At 50.1% G+C, this 16164-nt stretch overlaps 1 protein-coding gene across 1 annotated transcript in view; it reads left to right on the plus strand.

Moving 5' to 3' along the window:
* syt10 (synaptotagmin X) overlaps positions 1 to 5810 on the plus strand; it is a 100699-nt gene extending 94889 nt beyond the window's left edge. Inside the window, exon 7 of the mRNA XM_063059586.1 lies at positions 5348 to 5810. Coding sequence (XP_062915656.1) covers positions 5348 to 5419 — 72 coding nt within the window. The 3' untranslated portion in view covers positions 5420 to 5810. The remainder of the gene's footprint in view (positions 1 to 5347) is intronic.
* Positions 5811 to 16164: the final 10354 nt, after the last annotated feature.

A 16164-nucleotide genomic window follows, 5' to 3' on the forward strand; every position in this document is an offset into this window, starting at 1 on the left:
ACCCTGCCCACATGGGCTAACACTCCCCAGTACTGACACCCTGCCCACATGGGCTAACACTCCCCAGTACAGACACCCTGCCCACATGGGCTAACACTCCCCAGTACAGACACCCTGCTCACATGGGCTAACATCATCCAGGACTGACACCCTGCCCACATGGGCTAACACCCCCCAGTACTGACACCCTGCTCACATGGGCTAACATCGTCCAGTACTGACACCCTGCCCACATGGGCTAACACCCCCCAGTACTGACACCCTGCCCACATGGGCTAACATCATCCAGGACTGACACCCTGCCCACATGGGCTAACACCCCCCAGTACTGACACCCTGCCCACATGGGCTAACACCCCCCAGTACTGACACCCTGCGCACATGGGCTAACACTCCCCGGTACTGACACCCTGTCCACATAGGCTAACACTCCCCAGGACTGACACTGCCCACATGGGCTAACACTCCCCAGTACTGATACCCTGCTCACATGGGCTAACACTCCCCAGTCCAGACACCCTGCTCACATGGGCTAACACTCCCCAGTACAGACACCCTGCCCACATGGGCTAACATTGTCCAGTACTGACACCCTGCTCACATGGGCTAACACTCCCCAGTACTGACACCCTGCCCACATGGGCTAACATTGTCCAGTACTGACACCCTGCCCACATGGGCTAACACTCCGCAGTACTGACACCCTGCTCACATGGGCTAACACTCCCCAGTACAGACACCCTGTCCACATGGGCTAACACTCCCCAGTACTGACACCCTGCCCACATGGGCTAACACTCCCCAGTACTGACACCCTGCTCACATGGGCTAACACTCCCCAGTACTGACACCCTGCCCACATGGGCTAACACTCCCCAGTACAGACACCCTCCTCACATGGGCTAACACTCACCAGTACTGAAACCCTGCCCATATGGGCTAACATCGTCCAGTACTGACACCCTGCCCACATGGGCTAACATCATCCAGTTGGGCTAACACTCCCCAGTACAGACACCCTGCTCACATGGGCTATCACTCCCCAGTACTGACACCCTGCCCACATGGGCTAACATCGTCCAGTACTGACACCCTGCCCACATGGGCTAACACCCCCCAGTACTGACACCCTGCCCACATGGGCTAACACCCCCCAGTACTGACACCCTGCTCATATGGGCTAACATTGTCCAGTACTGACACCCTGCGCACATGGGCTAACACTCCCCAGTACTGACACCCTGCCCACATGGGCTAACATCGTCCAGTACTGACACCCTGCTCACATGGGCTAACACTCCCCAGTACAGACACCCTGTCCACATAGGCTAACACTCCCCAGGACTGACACTGCCCACATGGGCTAACACTCCCCAGTACTGACACCCTGCTCATATGGGCTAACACTCCCCAGTACTGACACCCTGCTCACATGGGCTAACACTCCCCAATACAGACACCCTGTCCACATAGGCTAACACTCCCCAGGACTGACACTGCCCACATGGGCTAACACTCCCCAGTACTGACACCCTGCTCACATGGGCTAACACTCCCCAGTCCAGACCCCCTGCTCACATGGGCTAACACTCCCCAGTACAGACACCCTGCCCACATGGGCTAACATTGTCCAGTACTGACACCCTGCTCACATGGGCTAACACTCCCCAGTACTGACACCCTGCCCACATGGGCTAACATTGTCCAGTACTGACACCCTGCCCACATGGGCTAACACTCCGCAGTACTGACACCCTGCTCACATGGGCTAACACTCCCCAGTACAGACACCCTGTCCACATGGGCTAACACTCCCCAGTACTGACACCCTGCCCACATGGGCTAACACTCCCCAGTACTGACACCCTGCTCACATGGGCTAACACTCCCCAGTACTGACACCCTGCCCACATGGGCTAACACTCCCCAGTACAGACACCCTCCTCACATGGGCTAACACTCACCAGTACTGACACCCTGCCCATATGGGCTAACATCGTCCAGTACTGACACCCTGCCCACATGGGCTAACATCATCCAGTACTGACACCCTGCCCACATGGGCTAACACTCCCCAGTACAGACACCCTGCTCACATGGGCTATCACTCCCCAGTACTGACACCCTGCCCACATGGGCTAACATCGTCCAGTACTGACACCCTGCCCACATGGGCTAACACCCCCCAGTACTGACACCCTGCCCACATGGGCTAACACCCCCCAGTACTGACACCCTGCTCATATGGGCTAACATTGTCCAGTACTGACACCCTGCGCACATGGGCTAACACTCCCCAGTACTGACACCCTGCCCACATGGGCTAACATCGTCCAGTACTGACACCCTGCTCACATGGGCTAACACTCCCCAGTACAGACACCCTGTCCACATAGGCTAACACTCCCCAGGACTGACACTGCCCACATGGGCTAACACTCCCCAGTACTGACACCCTGCTCATATGGGCTAACACTCCCCAGTACTGACACCCTGCTCACATGGGCTAACACTCCCCAGTACAGACACCCTGTCCACATAGGCTAACACTCCCCAGGACTGACACTGCCCACATGGGCTAACACTCCCCAGTACTGACACCCTGCCCACATGGGCTAACACTCCCCAGTACAGACACCCTGCCCACATAGGCTAACACTCCCCAGTACTGGCAGCCTGCCCACATGGGCCAACACCCCCCAGTACTGACACCCTGCTCACATGGGCTAACACTCCCCAGTACTGACACCCTGCCCACATGGACTAACACTCCCCAGTACAGACACCCTGCTCACATGGGCTAACATCGTCCAGTACTGACACCCTGCCCACATGGGCTAACATCGTCCAGTACTGACACCCTGCCCACATGGGCTAACACTCCCCAGTACAGACACCCTGCTCACATGGGCTAACACTCCCCAGTACAGACCTGCTCACATGGGCTAACACCTCCCAGTACAGACACCCTGCTCACATGGGCTAACACTCCGCAGTACAGACACCTTGCTCACATGGGCTAACACTCCCCAGTACTGACACCCTGCTCACATGGGCTAACACTCCCCAGTACTGACACCCTGCCCCCATGGACTAACACTCCCCAGTACAGACACCCTGCTCACATGGGCTAACATCGTCCAGTACTGACACCCTGCCCACATGGGCTAACATCGTCCAGTACTGACACCCTGCCCACATGGGCTAACACTCCCCAGTACTGATACCCTGCCCACATGGGCTAACACTCCCCAGTACTGATACCCTGCTCACATGGGCTAACACTCCCCAGTACAGACACCCTGCTCACATGGGCTAACACTCCCCAGTACTGGCAGCCTGCCCACATGGGCCAACACCCCCCAGTACTGACACCCTGCTCATATGGGCCAACATTGTCCAGTATTGACACCCTGCTCATATGGGCTAACACTCCCCAGTACAGACACCCTGCTCACATGGGCTAACACTCCCCAGTACAGACACCCTGCCCACATGGGCTGACACCCCCCAGTACTGACACCCTGCTCACATGGGCTAACACTCCCCAGTACTGACACTCTGCTCACATGGGCTAACACCCCCCAGTACTGACACTCTGCTGACATGGGCTAACACTCCCCAGTACTGACACCCTGCCCACATGGGCTAACACCCCCCAGTACTGACACCCTGCTCATATGGGCTAACATTGTCCAGTACTGACACCCTGCGCACATGGGCTAACACTCCCCAGTACTGACACCCTGCCCACATGGGCTAACATCGTCCAGTACTGACACCCTGCTCACATGGGCTAACACTCCCCAGTACAGACACCCTGTCCACATAGGCTAACACTCCCCAGTACTGACACCCTGCTCACATGGGCTAACACACCCCAGTACAGACACCCTGTCCACATAGGCTAACACTCCCCAGTACTGACACCCTGCTCACATGGGCTAACACTCCCCAGTACAGACACCCTGTCCACATAGGCTAACACTCCCCAGGACTGACACTGCCCACATGGGCTAACACTCCCCAGTACTGACACCCTGCCCACATGGGCTAACACTCCCCAGTACAGACACCCTGCCCACATAGGCTAACACTCCCCAGTACTGGCAGCCTGCCCACATGGGCCAACACCCCCCAGTACTGACACCCTGCCCACATGGGCTAACACTCCCCAGTACTGACACCCTGCTCACATGGGCTAACACTCCCCAGTACTGACACCCTGCCCACATGGACTAACACTCCCCAGTACAGACACCCTGCTCACATGGGCTAACATCGTCCAGTACTGACACCCTGCCCACATGGGCTAACATCGTCCAGTACTGACACCCTGCCCACATGGGCTAACACTCCCCAGTACAGACACCCTGCTCACATGGGCTAACACTCCCCAGTACAGACCTGCTCACATGGGCTAACACCCCCCAGTACAGACACCCTGCTCACATGGGCTAACACTCCGCAGTACAGACACCCTGCTCACATGGGCTAACACTCCCCAGTACTGACACCCTGCTCACATGGGCTAACACTCCCCAGTACTGACACCCTGCCCACATGGACTAACACTCCCCAGTACAGACACCCTGCTCACATGGGCTAACATCGTCCAGTACTGACACCCTGCCCACATGGGCTAACATCGTCCAGTACTGACACCCTGCCCACATGGGCTAACACTCCCCAGTACTGATACCCTGCCCACATGGGCTAACACTCCCCAGTACTGATACCCTGCTCACATGGGCTAACACTCCCCAGTACAGACACCCTGCTCACATGGGCTAACACTCCCCAGTACAGACACCCTGCTCACATGGGCTAACACTCCCCAGTACAGACACCCTGCCCACATGGGCTGACACCCCCCAGTACTGACACCCTGCTCACATGGGCTAACACTCCCCAGTACTGACACTCTGCTCACATGGGCTAACACCCCCCAGTACTGACACCCTGCTGACATGGGCTAACACTCCCCAGTACTGACACCCTGCCCACATGGGCTAACACTCCCCAGTACTGACACCCTGCTCACATGGGCTAACACTCCCCAGTACAGACACCCTGCTCACATGGGCTGACATTGTCCAGTACTGACACCCTGCTCACATGGGCTAACCCTCCCCAGTTCTGACACCCTGCCCACATGGGCTAACACTCCCAGTACTGACACCCTGCTCACATGGGCTAACACTCCCAGTACTGACACCCTGCTCACATGGGCTAACACCCCCCAGTACAGACACCCTGCCCACATGGGCCGTTCCACACGGGAATGAACTCCGTCCGTGCTGACTCGTTCTTCGATTAACTCTGCTCTGAACTGATTCTATTCCAGGCGCCAGGACGAGCGACGAGTTTTGACAGCCAAGGATCGTGTCCTTCTCCGAAGCTTCCTCCTTCACCATAGGAAGGGCCTCCCTCCACACTACATACCTAGGATCCATGGGGGAGATGAAGACTAGAAGCAATCCTGTCAGACACACACAGGGCAGGTTTGCCAGTGTCAGACGGATCACTGATGACTGATTCCAGCTGCTATCAGAATGAAAGGGGGGCCCTTCCTGGGAGTTACTTCAGGGGGGTGCTTTCTGAGCACATGGCTGGGGACGGGGTCACTTTAAATCACACGTCGTTTTATCGTAAGTTATTTGCTGATGTCGTGACCTTTTGATCCACTTTCTGTCGTTACGTAATCCGTAGGAGTCGAGCTGGATGAGGACACCATCAGAGTCGGGGATGGTCAGGGTCCCATGGGTGGGCAGGCAGGAATGGGGAGGGGCGATGACCTCACCCAGGCACTCAACACAGTTACATCTGACAGACTCAGAATCTGGTTTAATATCACTGGCATACGTCATGAAACTGGTTGTCCTGAGGCAGCAGCAGAGTGCAATACATAACAATAATAAATATATACATCACAGTAAGAATTACGTAGAAAAATTAAATTAAGTAAGTAGTTCACAAGGAGAGCAAAACATAATGAGATACAGTAGTGTTCATGGGTTCATTGCCCATTCAGAAATCGGATGGCAGAGGCGAAGAAGCTGTTCCTGTAACATTGAGTGTGTGTCTTCAGTCTTCTGTACCTCCTCTTGATGAGAAGAGGGCATGCCCTGGGTGATGGTTTCCATAATCATGGATGTGCCTTTCTGAAGGACAAATGTTTGCTGATGTCCTGGAAGCTGGGGAGGTTACTGCCCATGATTTTGCTGGCTGAGTTTACAACTTGTTGCAGCTTTTTCTGACCCTGTGCAGTGCCCAGCTCCCCACACCAGACAGTGACGCAATCACTCTCTCTGCTCTCCATGGTACATCTATAGAGATTTGCAAGAGCCAGGCACTGATGACCTCGGTTTCACAATCTCAGTACAACCGTTCTAAACAGGACAGTCTCAAACAGGCTGGCAGGTGGTAGTGAAAACAGAGGTGGGGCTAGAGAAAATATTTTAACGCTCATTCCTCATTCGATTCAGCAGCAAGTAAAGGAGGCAGCGTTCACGTGTTAAAGGATATAAAAATATTTTGTTAGAGCTCTATAAAGAAAAAAATACAGAAAAAAAGCAAAATTGTTAATGAACTAGTAAAATACAGAAAATAATATTTACCAACCTATCACTATGCTCGCTACACAATGTACTGCCGGAGGAAACCATAAATGCCCAACAGCTTTTTCACTCTCTCTGTCTCTGTCTCTCTCTTCATCTTCCTCCATCTTCCTCTCTCTCTTTCTCTGTCTCACTCTCTTTCTCTCCCTCTCAATATCCTTGTCTTTGTCTCCAGCTCTTAGCCTTAGTCGTGACTCAAGCTAAGAGAAGATTTGCCCTCATGCAAAGAAGTTCATCCTCTTAAGCCCCATCACCCCTACTGGGGCACAGGCTGCTAACAGCAGCTCACCAGAGTCCTCTGTCCTGGGTCAGTCTTTCACACTGTCCCCAGGGTAGCCCATCTTCCTGGTGGCCCCTTCCTCTCCCAGGGATAAAGTCTCTGCAGCTTCTGTTGGTGTTTCTGTAGCTCTGGGTTTTATAGGATGGCGTTGCTGGCCCCATGCTCAATCCTCCTCCTTTCACAACTGGGCTCATGACCATCATGGTGGAGTTACAAAGAAATTGCCCTTTTTAATATCCTTCAAGACCCTTACTCCAACAATACTTGGTAAATTGATGCAGAAGATCCTGAGAAGCAGGATTTATGAACATTTGGAGAGGCATAATACGATTAGGAATAGTCAGCATGGCTTTGTCAAGGGCAGGTCGTGCCTTAAGAGCCTGATTGAATTTTTTGAGGATGTGACTAAACACATTGATGAAGGTAGAGCAGTAGATGTAGTGTATATGGATTTCAGCAAGGCATTTGATAAGGTACCCCATGCAAGGCTTATTGAGAAAGTAAGGAGGCATGGGATCCAAGGGGACATTGCTTTGTGGATCCAGAACTGGCTTGCTCACAGAAGGCAAAGAGTGGTTGTAGACGGGTCATATTCTGCATGGAGGTCGGTGACAGGTGGTGTGCCTCAGGGATCTGTTCTGCGACCCTTATTCTTTGTGATTTTTATAAATGACCTGGATGAGGAAGTGGAGGGATGGGTTAGTAAGTTTGCTGATGACACAAAGGTTGGGGGTGTTGTGGATAGTGTGAAGGGCTGTAAGAGGTTACAGTGGGACATTGATAGGATGCAAGACTGGGCTGAGAAGTGGCAGATCGAGTTCAACCCAGGTAAGTGTGAGGTGGTTCATTTTGGTAGGTCAAATATGATGGCAGAATATAATATTAATGGTAAGACTCTTGGCAGTGTGGAGGATCAGAGGGATCTTGGGGTCCGAGTCCATAGGACACTCAAAGCTGCTGTGCAGGTTGATTCTGTGGTTAAGAAGGCATACGGTGCATTGGCCTTCATCAATCGTGAGATTGAGTTTAAGAGCCAAGAGGTAATGTTGTAGCTATATAGGACCCTGGTCAGACCCCACTTGGAGTACTGTGCTCAGTTCTGGTCGCCTCACTACAGGAAGGATGCGGAAACCATAGAAAGGGTGCAGAGGAGATTTACAAGGATGTTGCCTGGATTGGGGAGCATGCTTTATGAGAATAGGTTGAGTGAACTCAGCCTTTTCTCCTTGGAGTGACGGAGGATGAGAGGTGACCTGATAGAGGTGTATAAGATAATGAGAGGCATTGATCATGTGGATAGACAGAGGCTTTTCCCCAGGGCTGAAATGGCTAGTGTGAGAGGGCATAGTTTTAAGGTACTTTGAAGTAGGTACAGAGGAGATGTCGGGTTAAGTTTTTTACGCAGAGAGTGGTGAGTGTGTGGAATGGGCTGCTAGCGACGGTGGTGGAGGTGAAACGATAGGGTCTTTTAAGAGACTCCTGGATGGCTACATGAAACTTAGAAAAATAGAGGGCTATGGGTAAAGCCTAGGTAGTACTAAGGTAGGGACATGTTCTGCACAACTTTGTGGGCCAAAGGGCCTGTATTGTTCTGTATGTTTTCTATGTTTCTACTTTGCCAATTTACTCCTACCCTGACCTGCAGAGTTCCTACAGCATTTTGTGAGTGTTAAACAAGATGTTCACCATTATTTGCTCTCAAGGTCGTAGAGTAGTACTCGTACTGAAATCTCATGTCCAAGTCTGTTGCTATTTTGTCTTTCAAACCTCTATTTGGTGTTATGCATTTTAGCATATGTCAAGGAGGAATCAAATTTGTTGTTACACACAAAATGCTGGAGGAACTCAGCAAGCCAGTCAGCAACTGTGGAAAAGGGTACACAGTTGATATTCTCGGTCCGAGACCCTTTATCAGGACCGGATAAAAATCAGATTAGAAGTTAGAGTAGGAAGGGGCGGGGGGACAGGAAGAAGTACAAGGTAGTGGGTGGGAGATGAAACCCGAAGAGGGGCAGGGGTGAAGTAAAGAGCTGGGAAGTTGATGGTGAAAGAGATACAGGGCTGGAGAGGGGGGAATCTGATAGGAGCGGACAGAAGACCATGGAAGAAAGGGAAGGGGGAGGAGCAGCAGATGATGATGATGGTGCCAGAGGGTGATGGGCAAATAAGGAGGTAAGGTGAGAGAGGGAAATGAGAATGGGGAATGACGAAGCAGAGGAAGGAAGGGCACAATTACTGGAAGTTTGAGAACTCGGTTCATGCCATCAGGTCGGAGGCTACCCAGACAGAATATCAGGTGTTGCTTCTCCAACCTGAGTGTGGCCTCATCGTGTGTATTACTTTGGTTTGCAGCATCTGCAGATTTCCTCTTGTTTGTTGTTAGAGTAAGAAGGTGAGTGGTGTGTTGGCCTTCTTTAGTCAAGGGGATTGAATTTAAGTGCCCTGACGTAATGTTGTGGTTCCACAAAACCCTGATTAGACCACACGTATGCTTTGTGTTCAGTTCTGTTCTCCTCATTACAGGAAGGATGTGGAAGCTTTAGAGAGGGTGCTGAAGAGATTTACCAGGATGCTGCTTGGATTAGGAAGCAGGTCTTATGAGGATAGGTTGAGTGAGCCAGGGCTTTTCCCTTTGGAGTGAAGGAGGATAACAGGTGACTTGATAGAGGTGTACAAGGTGATAAAAGGCATTGATCAAGTGACATTTTTTCAAGGTGGAAATGTCTAATACGAGGGGGCGCAATTTGAATGTGATTTTAGGAAAGTATAGGAGGATGTCGGAGTAGGTTTTTTACACAGAGAGTGGTGGATGTGTGGAACGTGCTGCGAGTGGTGGCGCTAGAGGCAGATACATTAGGGACATTTAAGAAACTCTTAGATAGACGCATAGGTGCAGAAAAATGGAGGGCTATGGGGAAGGACGGGTTAGGTTAAAAAGTTGGCACAACATCGTGGGCTGCGATGTTCTATGTTCTATACTAGATTTAGATCATTCCTTATGGGTGGCAGTCACTGAGGAGTGGTGGGACAAAAGTGGACATAGATTTATAAAGCATAGGCCAAACAAGTCACAATTATTTTATTCAGTAACAAACAACCTGCTGGGGGTGACCACAAGTCAGGTAGTAGTGATGACCGTTCCCTCTCCCCTAAAGATACTGCCAGGTCGCTGAGTACCCCAGCAGACTGGCTGTTGCTCCACTTCCCACGTGTGGTGTCAAATACGTCACTAGGATCAATATCCAACCAGTCCCAGTCCAGCATCCAGACCCACAGCTCGGTGCTGTGAGGCCCAGGTGCTGGTTACCCAAACCCTGGCGGTTTACCTGGTGATGACCTCTCAGCCACCATTTGTGGCTCTGAATTAATCAAATAGAATCAGTTTATTGTCACTGACACAGGTCATGAAATTTGTTATTATGCTACAGTAGTACAATGTAATACATAAAAAATGATTGTAAGTTAAAATAAAATAAACAGCACGAAACAGGACTCGGGAAGGAGGTCCGAGGCCAGTGTGGGTGGTAGGGAGTGACGTCTGGGCACTGACAGTAACCTCGGTGTGTGGAGACGTGTGACTGAGACACAGGATCCCCAGGCACTGTACACGAGTCGTAGTGCTCGATAAACAACACCCTGAACACAGACGCGTGCCCTGCCGGATACAAGGACACTCCAGCGGTGCCACGGTAACTGTGCGCCATGGCAACCACTTATTATTGAGCATTTCAGTCTGAGGGGTGAGAGTCAGCAAAGCCCAGAACCCCGATGTGAACCTGCCTCCCAGTCTCTCCATCCGAATCTCACCGTTTTGCTCAGATGTGGACTCTGACCTTCACAGCCGCGGTGACCACAGCAGGTGGCGAACATCTGGCTTCGTACCGCTGGTTCCAGAAGGGAAGCAATGGCCCATTCAACGGGTCAGACAGATCCAACCTGTGGATTTGGCACGGGAGATTGTAGTTATTTATTTTTCAGAGACTCAGTGCAGGACAGGCTCTTCAGGCCCAACGAGCTGCACCTCCCAGCAGCCCCCAGTTTAACCCCAGTCTAATCACAGGACAGTTTACAATGAACAATTAACTCACTGACCAGCGTGTCTTTGGAATGTGGGAGGAAACCTGAGCACCCGGAGGAAATCTACGTGGTTCAAACTCTTCACATATGGTGCCTGAACTGAACTCTGAAATCCAGAACGCCCTGTGCTGTAATAGCATCGTGCTATCTGCTATGCTACTATGATGGGCTGGGTGAAGCTGATCGAAGGAGTCAGTAAGGTAGAGGGTGGCGGGCTCCCCTCCTCTGTGGTTGGGTGGGCCACCGGAGGTCAGACCCCGGACCCAGATGTCCATGCAGGTTAATTGTTCATTGTAAACTGTCCTGTGATTAGACTGGGGTTAATTTGGGGGCTGCTGGGAGGTGCAGCTCGTTGGGCTTGAAGAGCCTGTTCTGCACCGAGTCTCTGAAAAATAAATGACTACAATCTCCTGTGCCAAATCCACAGGTTGATTCTCCCTGCATCTCACAGTGGAGGGATGTGAGGGGACAGGAACGCCACCAGTCCTTGACAGATGGCAATGGCACATTGGGGCATTCCCCCGTCTCATTGCTACCATCAGGGAGGAGATACAAGAGCCTGAAAACTCATTTTACTTCTTAGGAACAGCTTCTTTCCCACCGCCATCAGATCTCCAAATGGTCCATGATATTCTCCCTGTGACCAGGTGGGCTTCTTTCAGTTGCTCTGATTTCCTCCCACATTCCAAACAGATATGGGTTAGGGTTAGTGGGTTGGGGCACACGATGTGGGTGCCAGAAGCATGGCACTGCTTGCCGACTGTCCCAATACAATCCTCGGACTGTGCTGGTCACTGACAATGTTTTGATATACCTGAGGCCAGTAAAGCAAATCTTTCAACAAGGGGATGAGATAGTCTGTAAAACAAGTCCATTTAGCACCAACAACAGTCAGGAAACGATATTGATACTGACGTTAGCCAGGGCTGTTCCCTTTGTCAGGAACACAGTGTAAACACGTGAATGGTTGGGGTAAAGACTCGTACGCCCCCATGTGTCACTCCACAGTCAGCTGCCAAATAAAGACTGTAGAAAAAGCTAATACCAGGGGCATAACTTTAAGGTGATTGAAGGAAAGTACAGGGAGAATGTCAGAGGCAGGTTTTTGATACACAGAGTGGTGGGGTGTGGAATGCACTGCCGGGTGGTGCTAGAGGCAATGACATTAGGGGCATTTAAGAAACATTTAGGCACATGGGTAATATAAAAAATGGAGGGCAATGTAGGAGGGAAGTGTTAGATTGATCTTAGGGTAGGTTAAGGGTCAGCACAGCACTGTGGGCCGAAGGGCCTGTACTGTAGTACGTACAGCATTCAATGTAAAACAAGTAGTCAGACTCCGGCAGATATACCTCTTCAACTGTGTGATTATGCTGCGTACACACCTCCTGCTTGTGTTTCTTCGTTACAATGACAACTTCAAAAGGCACTTGGAATGTACCTGAACTCTGTGGTGGTGATGAAAACTTTCTTGAAGAACATTGCAGTGGTGAAGAGGGAGTGACTCTGATAAATGCCACACAACAGTTCCACAGGTTTGCTTTTCATTTTCTGACAACTGAATTTTTGAGTCCTGATTAAGGTCTCGGCCCAAAATGTCCACTGTTTATTCCCCTCATAGATGCTGCCTGACCTGCTGAGTTTCTCCAGCATTTTGTGTGTGTTGCTCTGGATTTCCAGCATCTGCAGAATCTCTTATGTCACATTTTCTGACACTTCTATTTGTAGGAGCTTCTTTCTAAAGGCGCCACGGTAGTGTAGCGGAAAGTATGACACTATTACAGCTTGGGGTGTCAAGTATGGCACCTTCTATAAGGGGTTTGTATGTCCTCCCCATGGAATGCATGGGTTTCCTCCGGGTGCTCGGGTTCCCTCCCACAGATCACAGGCGTACCGGTTAGTAGGTTAATTGGTCATTGTAAATTATCCTGTTAAAAACCGGGGTCGCTGGGCAGCAAGGCGTGAAGGGCTGGAAGAGCCTAGTCAGTGCTGTATCTCTAAAACAAAACCAACACTGCCCAAAGTTTATCCTGAAGATTTTTGTAAACACTTTGGAAATATCAGCAATCACCAACACCGCCCCCCTCCCCAATATCTTTAGTCAGGAGTGGAGGAAGATCTGCTTCACTTGATTAAAATCATTGCAAGTGAAGCTCAAACGGAAGATGGTGCCATTTATTAAGAGTCCCCTCAAGTCTAATGCAGTATCATTCAGTGACTATCGAGTGGTAATGCAGTTCGATTCCTAACATCAGCAGTAGATGTTGTGAATATCGGGTGCTCTGTCTGTGAGCTTCAGCTTGGCACTGTGTAACTATGATGTCAATGTGAGCTACAGTGTTGAGATTGAAGTGTCCGAAATATCTGCTGCCCTCCTCTCCCAGTGTACCCGTGATCAGGTTCAGTGTGTGAGCCTGGGCATTACATGTGGCACTTGAAGGTGGCTAATTAACGTGCAATGAATGTACAGTTTGTGATATTTTTGTAAAATCATATTTACATTATTACTATATAGAAAATATAACTGTTTAATATGTATTTTGAAAATAAATAAATGGATAATTATTTTAAAATGATTCTGTTGTCTCTGTGTTTAATCAGGAGGGCAATCGAGATTTCAAAGGCAGAGTTTGGCGACAATTCATTATAAAGGGCCGATAAGAATAATTAGTGCAAGTAGAGAGGCCATTCTTGGAGCAGCCATTCATTTGGAGTGTGGCAGTGTTCAGACTGCCCTTGGCTCATCAGGCTTAGGCGAGGTCAGGTGTGGGTGAAGTAAATTGCCTTGAAAGTCTTTTTTCTGTTCTCATTTGTTCATTCCACATCTGTTTAGAGCATCGTAGGTTAGTGGGAATTGTACTTTGTAGAATTTGGGAATTGTAGAATTGGTTAGCAGACAGGAAGCAAAGAGTGGGAATAAACGGGACCTTTTCAGAATGGCAGGCAGTGACTAGTGGGGTACCGCAAGGCTCAGTGCTGGGACCCCAGTTGTTTACAATATATATTAATGACTTGGATGAGGGAATTAAATGCAGCATCTCCAAGTTTGCGGATGACACGAAGCTGGGTGGCAGTGTTAGCAGTGAGGAGGATGCTAAGAGGATGCAGGGTGACTTGGATAGGTTCGGTGAGTGGGCAAACTCATGGCAGATGCAATTTAATGTGGATAAATGTGAAGTTATCCACTTTGGTGGCAAAAATAGGAAAACAGATTATTATCTGAATGGTGGCCGATTAGGAAAAGGGGAGGTGCAACGAGACCTGGGTGTCATTATACACCAGTCATTGAAAGTGGGCATGCAGGTACAGCAGGCGGTGAAAAAGGCGAATGGTATGCTGGCATTTATAACGAGAGGATTCGAGTACAGGAGCAGGGAGGTACTACTGCAGTTGTACAAGGCCTTGGTGAGACCACACCTGGAGTATTGTGTGCAGTTTTGGTCCCCTAATCTGAGGAAAGACATCCTTGCCATAGAGGGAGTACAAAGAAGGTTCACCAGATTGATTCGTGGGATGGCAGGACTTTCATATGAAGAAAGACTGGATGAACTGGGCTTGTACTCGTTGGAATTTCGAAGATTGAGGGGGGATCTGATTGAAACATATAAGATCCTAAAGGGATTGGACAGGCTAGATGCAGAAAGGTTGTTCCCGATGTTGGGGAAGTCCAGAACGAGGGGTCACAGTTTGAGGATAGAGGGGAAGCCTTTTAGGACCGAGATTAGGAAAAACTTCTTCACACAGAGAGTGGTGAACCTGTGGAATTCTCTGCCACAGCAAACTGTTGAGGCCAGTTCATTGGCTATATTTAAGAGGGAGTTAGATATGGCCCTTGTGGCTACAGGGGTCAGGGGGTATGGAGGGAAGGCTGGGTTCTGAGTTGGATGATCAGCCATGATCATAATAAATGGCGGTGCAGGCTCGAAGGGCCGAATGGCCTACTCCTGCACCTATTTTCTATGTTTCTATGTTTCTATGTACTCTGTGTGGGATGTGAGATCTCCAGTTTCCCAGATAAACACATCTGCAGCAGGTGCACCGAGCTGCAGCTCCTGAGAGAACTCGTTAAGGAACTGGAGCTGCAGCTCGATGGTCTTAGACTCGTACAGGAAAATGAGGTGATAGACAGGAGCTACAGGGAGGTAGTCACCCCTCGGTTGCAGGAGACAGGTAATTGGGTGACTATCAGGAGAAGGAGGGGAAATGCACAGCCAATGCAGAGTACACCTGTGGCTGTTCCCCCCAATGATAAGTTTATGACTTTAGACACTATTGAGGAGGAAGCCCTATTGGGGGGAGCAATGGTGACCGGTCTCTGACACTGAGATGCAGAAGAGCAGAGAGGTGGACAGGACTGCGGTGTTGATGGGAGATTCCTTAGTCTGCAGATACAATAGAGACTTCAGGATGGTAAATTGCCTCCCTGGGGCCAGGTTCAGGGATGTCTTGGATTGGGTCCATGGCATTCTCAAGGGTAAGGGTGAGCAGCCAGAAGTTTTGGCACATATTGGCTCCGAGACACTGGTAGACAAGGTGAGGAGTTCCTGAAGAGAGAGTTTAGGGAGCTGGGTACAAAGCTGAGAAACAGGATCTCCGGGGTAGTAATCTCCGGATTGCTTCCTGTGCCATATGATAGAGAGGGTGAGAATAGAATAATTTGGCAGAAGAATGCATGGTTGAGGTGTAGGGGGCAGGGGTTTAGATTTACCGATCACTGGAATGTCTTCTGGGGAAGGGATGACCTGTACAGTAAGGATGGGTTACATCTGAACTCAAGGGGTTCCAATATCCTTGCAGGCAGGTTGGCTAGAGTTGTTCCGGTGGGTTTAAACTAATTCAACAGGGGCATGGGAACTGGAGAGATAGTGCTGAAAATGAGGTAATTGGTTTACAAATAGAGGCAATGTGTAGTGAGACTCCTAGCAAGGAGAGGCTGATGACAGGGCAAAATTGCAGTCAACAGGATGAGTTGCAATGTAAAAGGTGGACAAAAATCAAAAAGGGTGAGTGCAGGGCTGAAGGTGTTATATTTGAATGTGAGCAGTATACAGAATAAGGTAGATGAACGTAGCACAGTTACAGATTAGCATGTAGGATGTTGTAGGCATCACTGAATCATGGCAGAAAGAAGATTATAGCTGGAAGCTTAATGTCCAAGGATACACATTGTTTCAAAAGGAGAGACAG

The sequence above is a fragment of the Mobula hypostoma genome, chromosome 9 (genome assembly GCF_963921235.1).
Source record: "Mobula hypostoma chromosome 9, sMobHyp1.1, whole genome shotgun sequence".
Lineage (NCBI taxonomy): Eukaryota > Metazoa > Chordata > Chondrichthyes > Myliobatiformes > Myliobatidae > Mobula > Mobula hypostoma.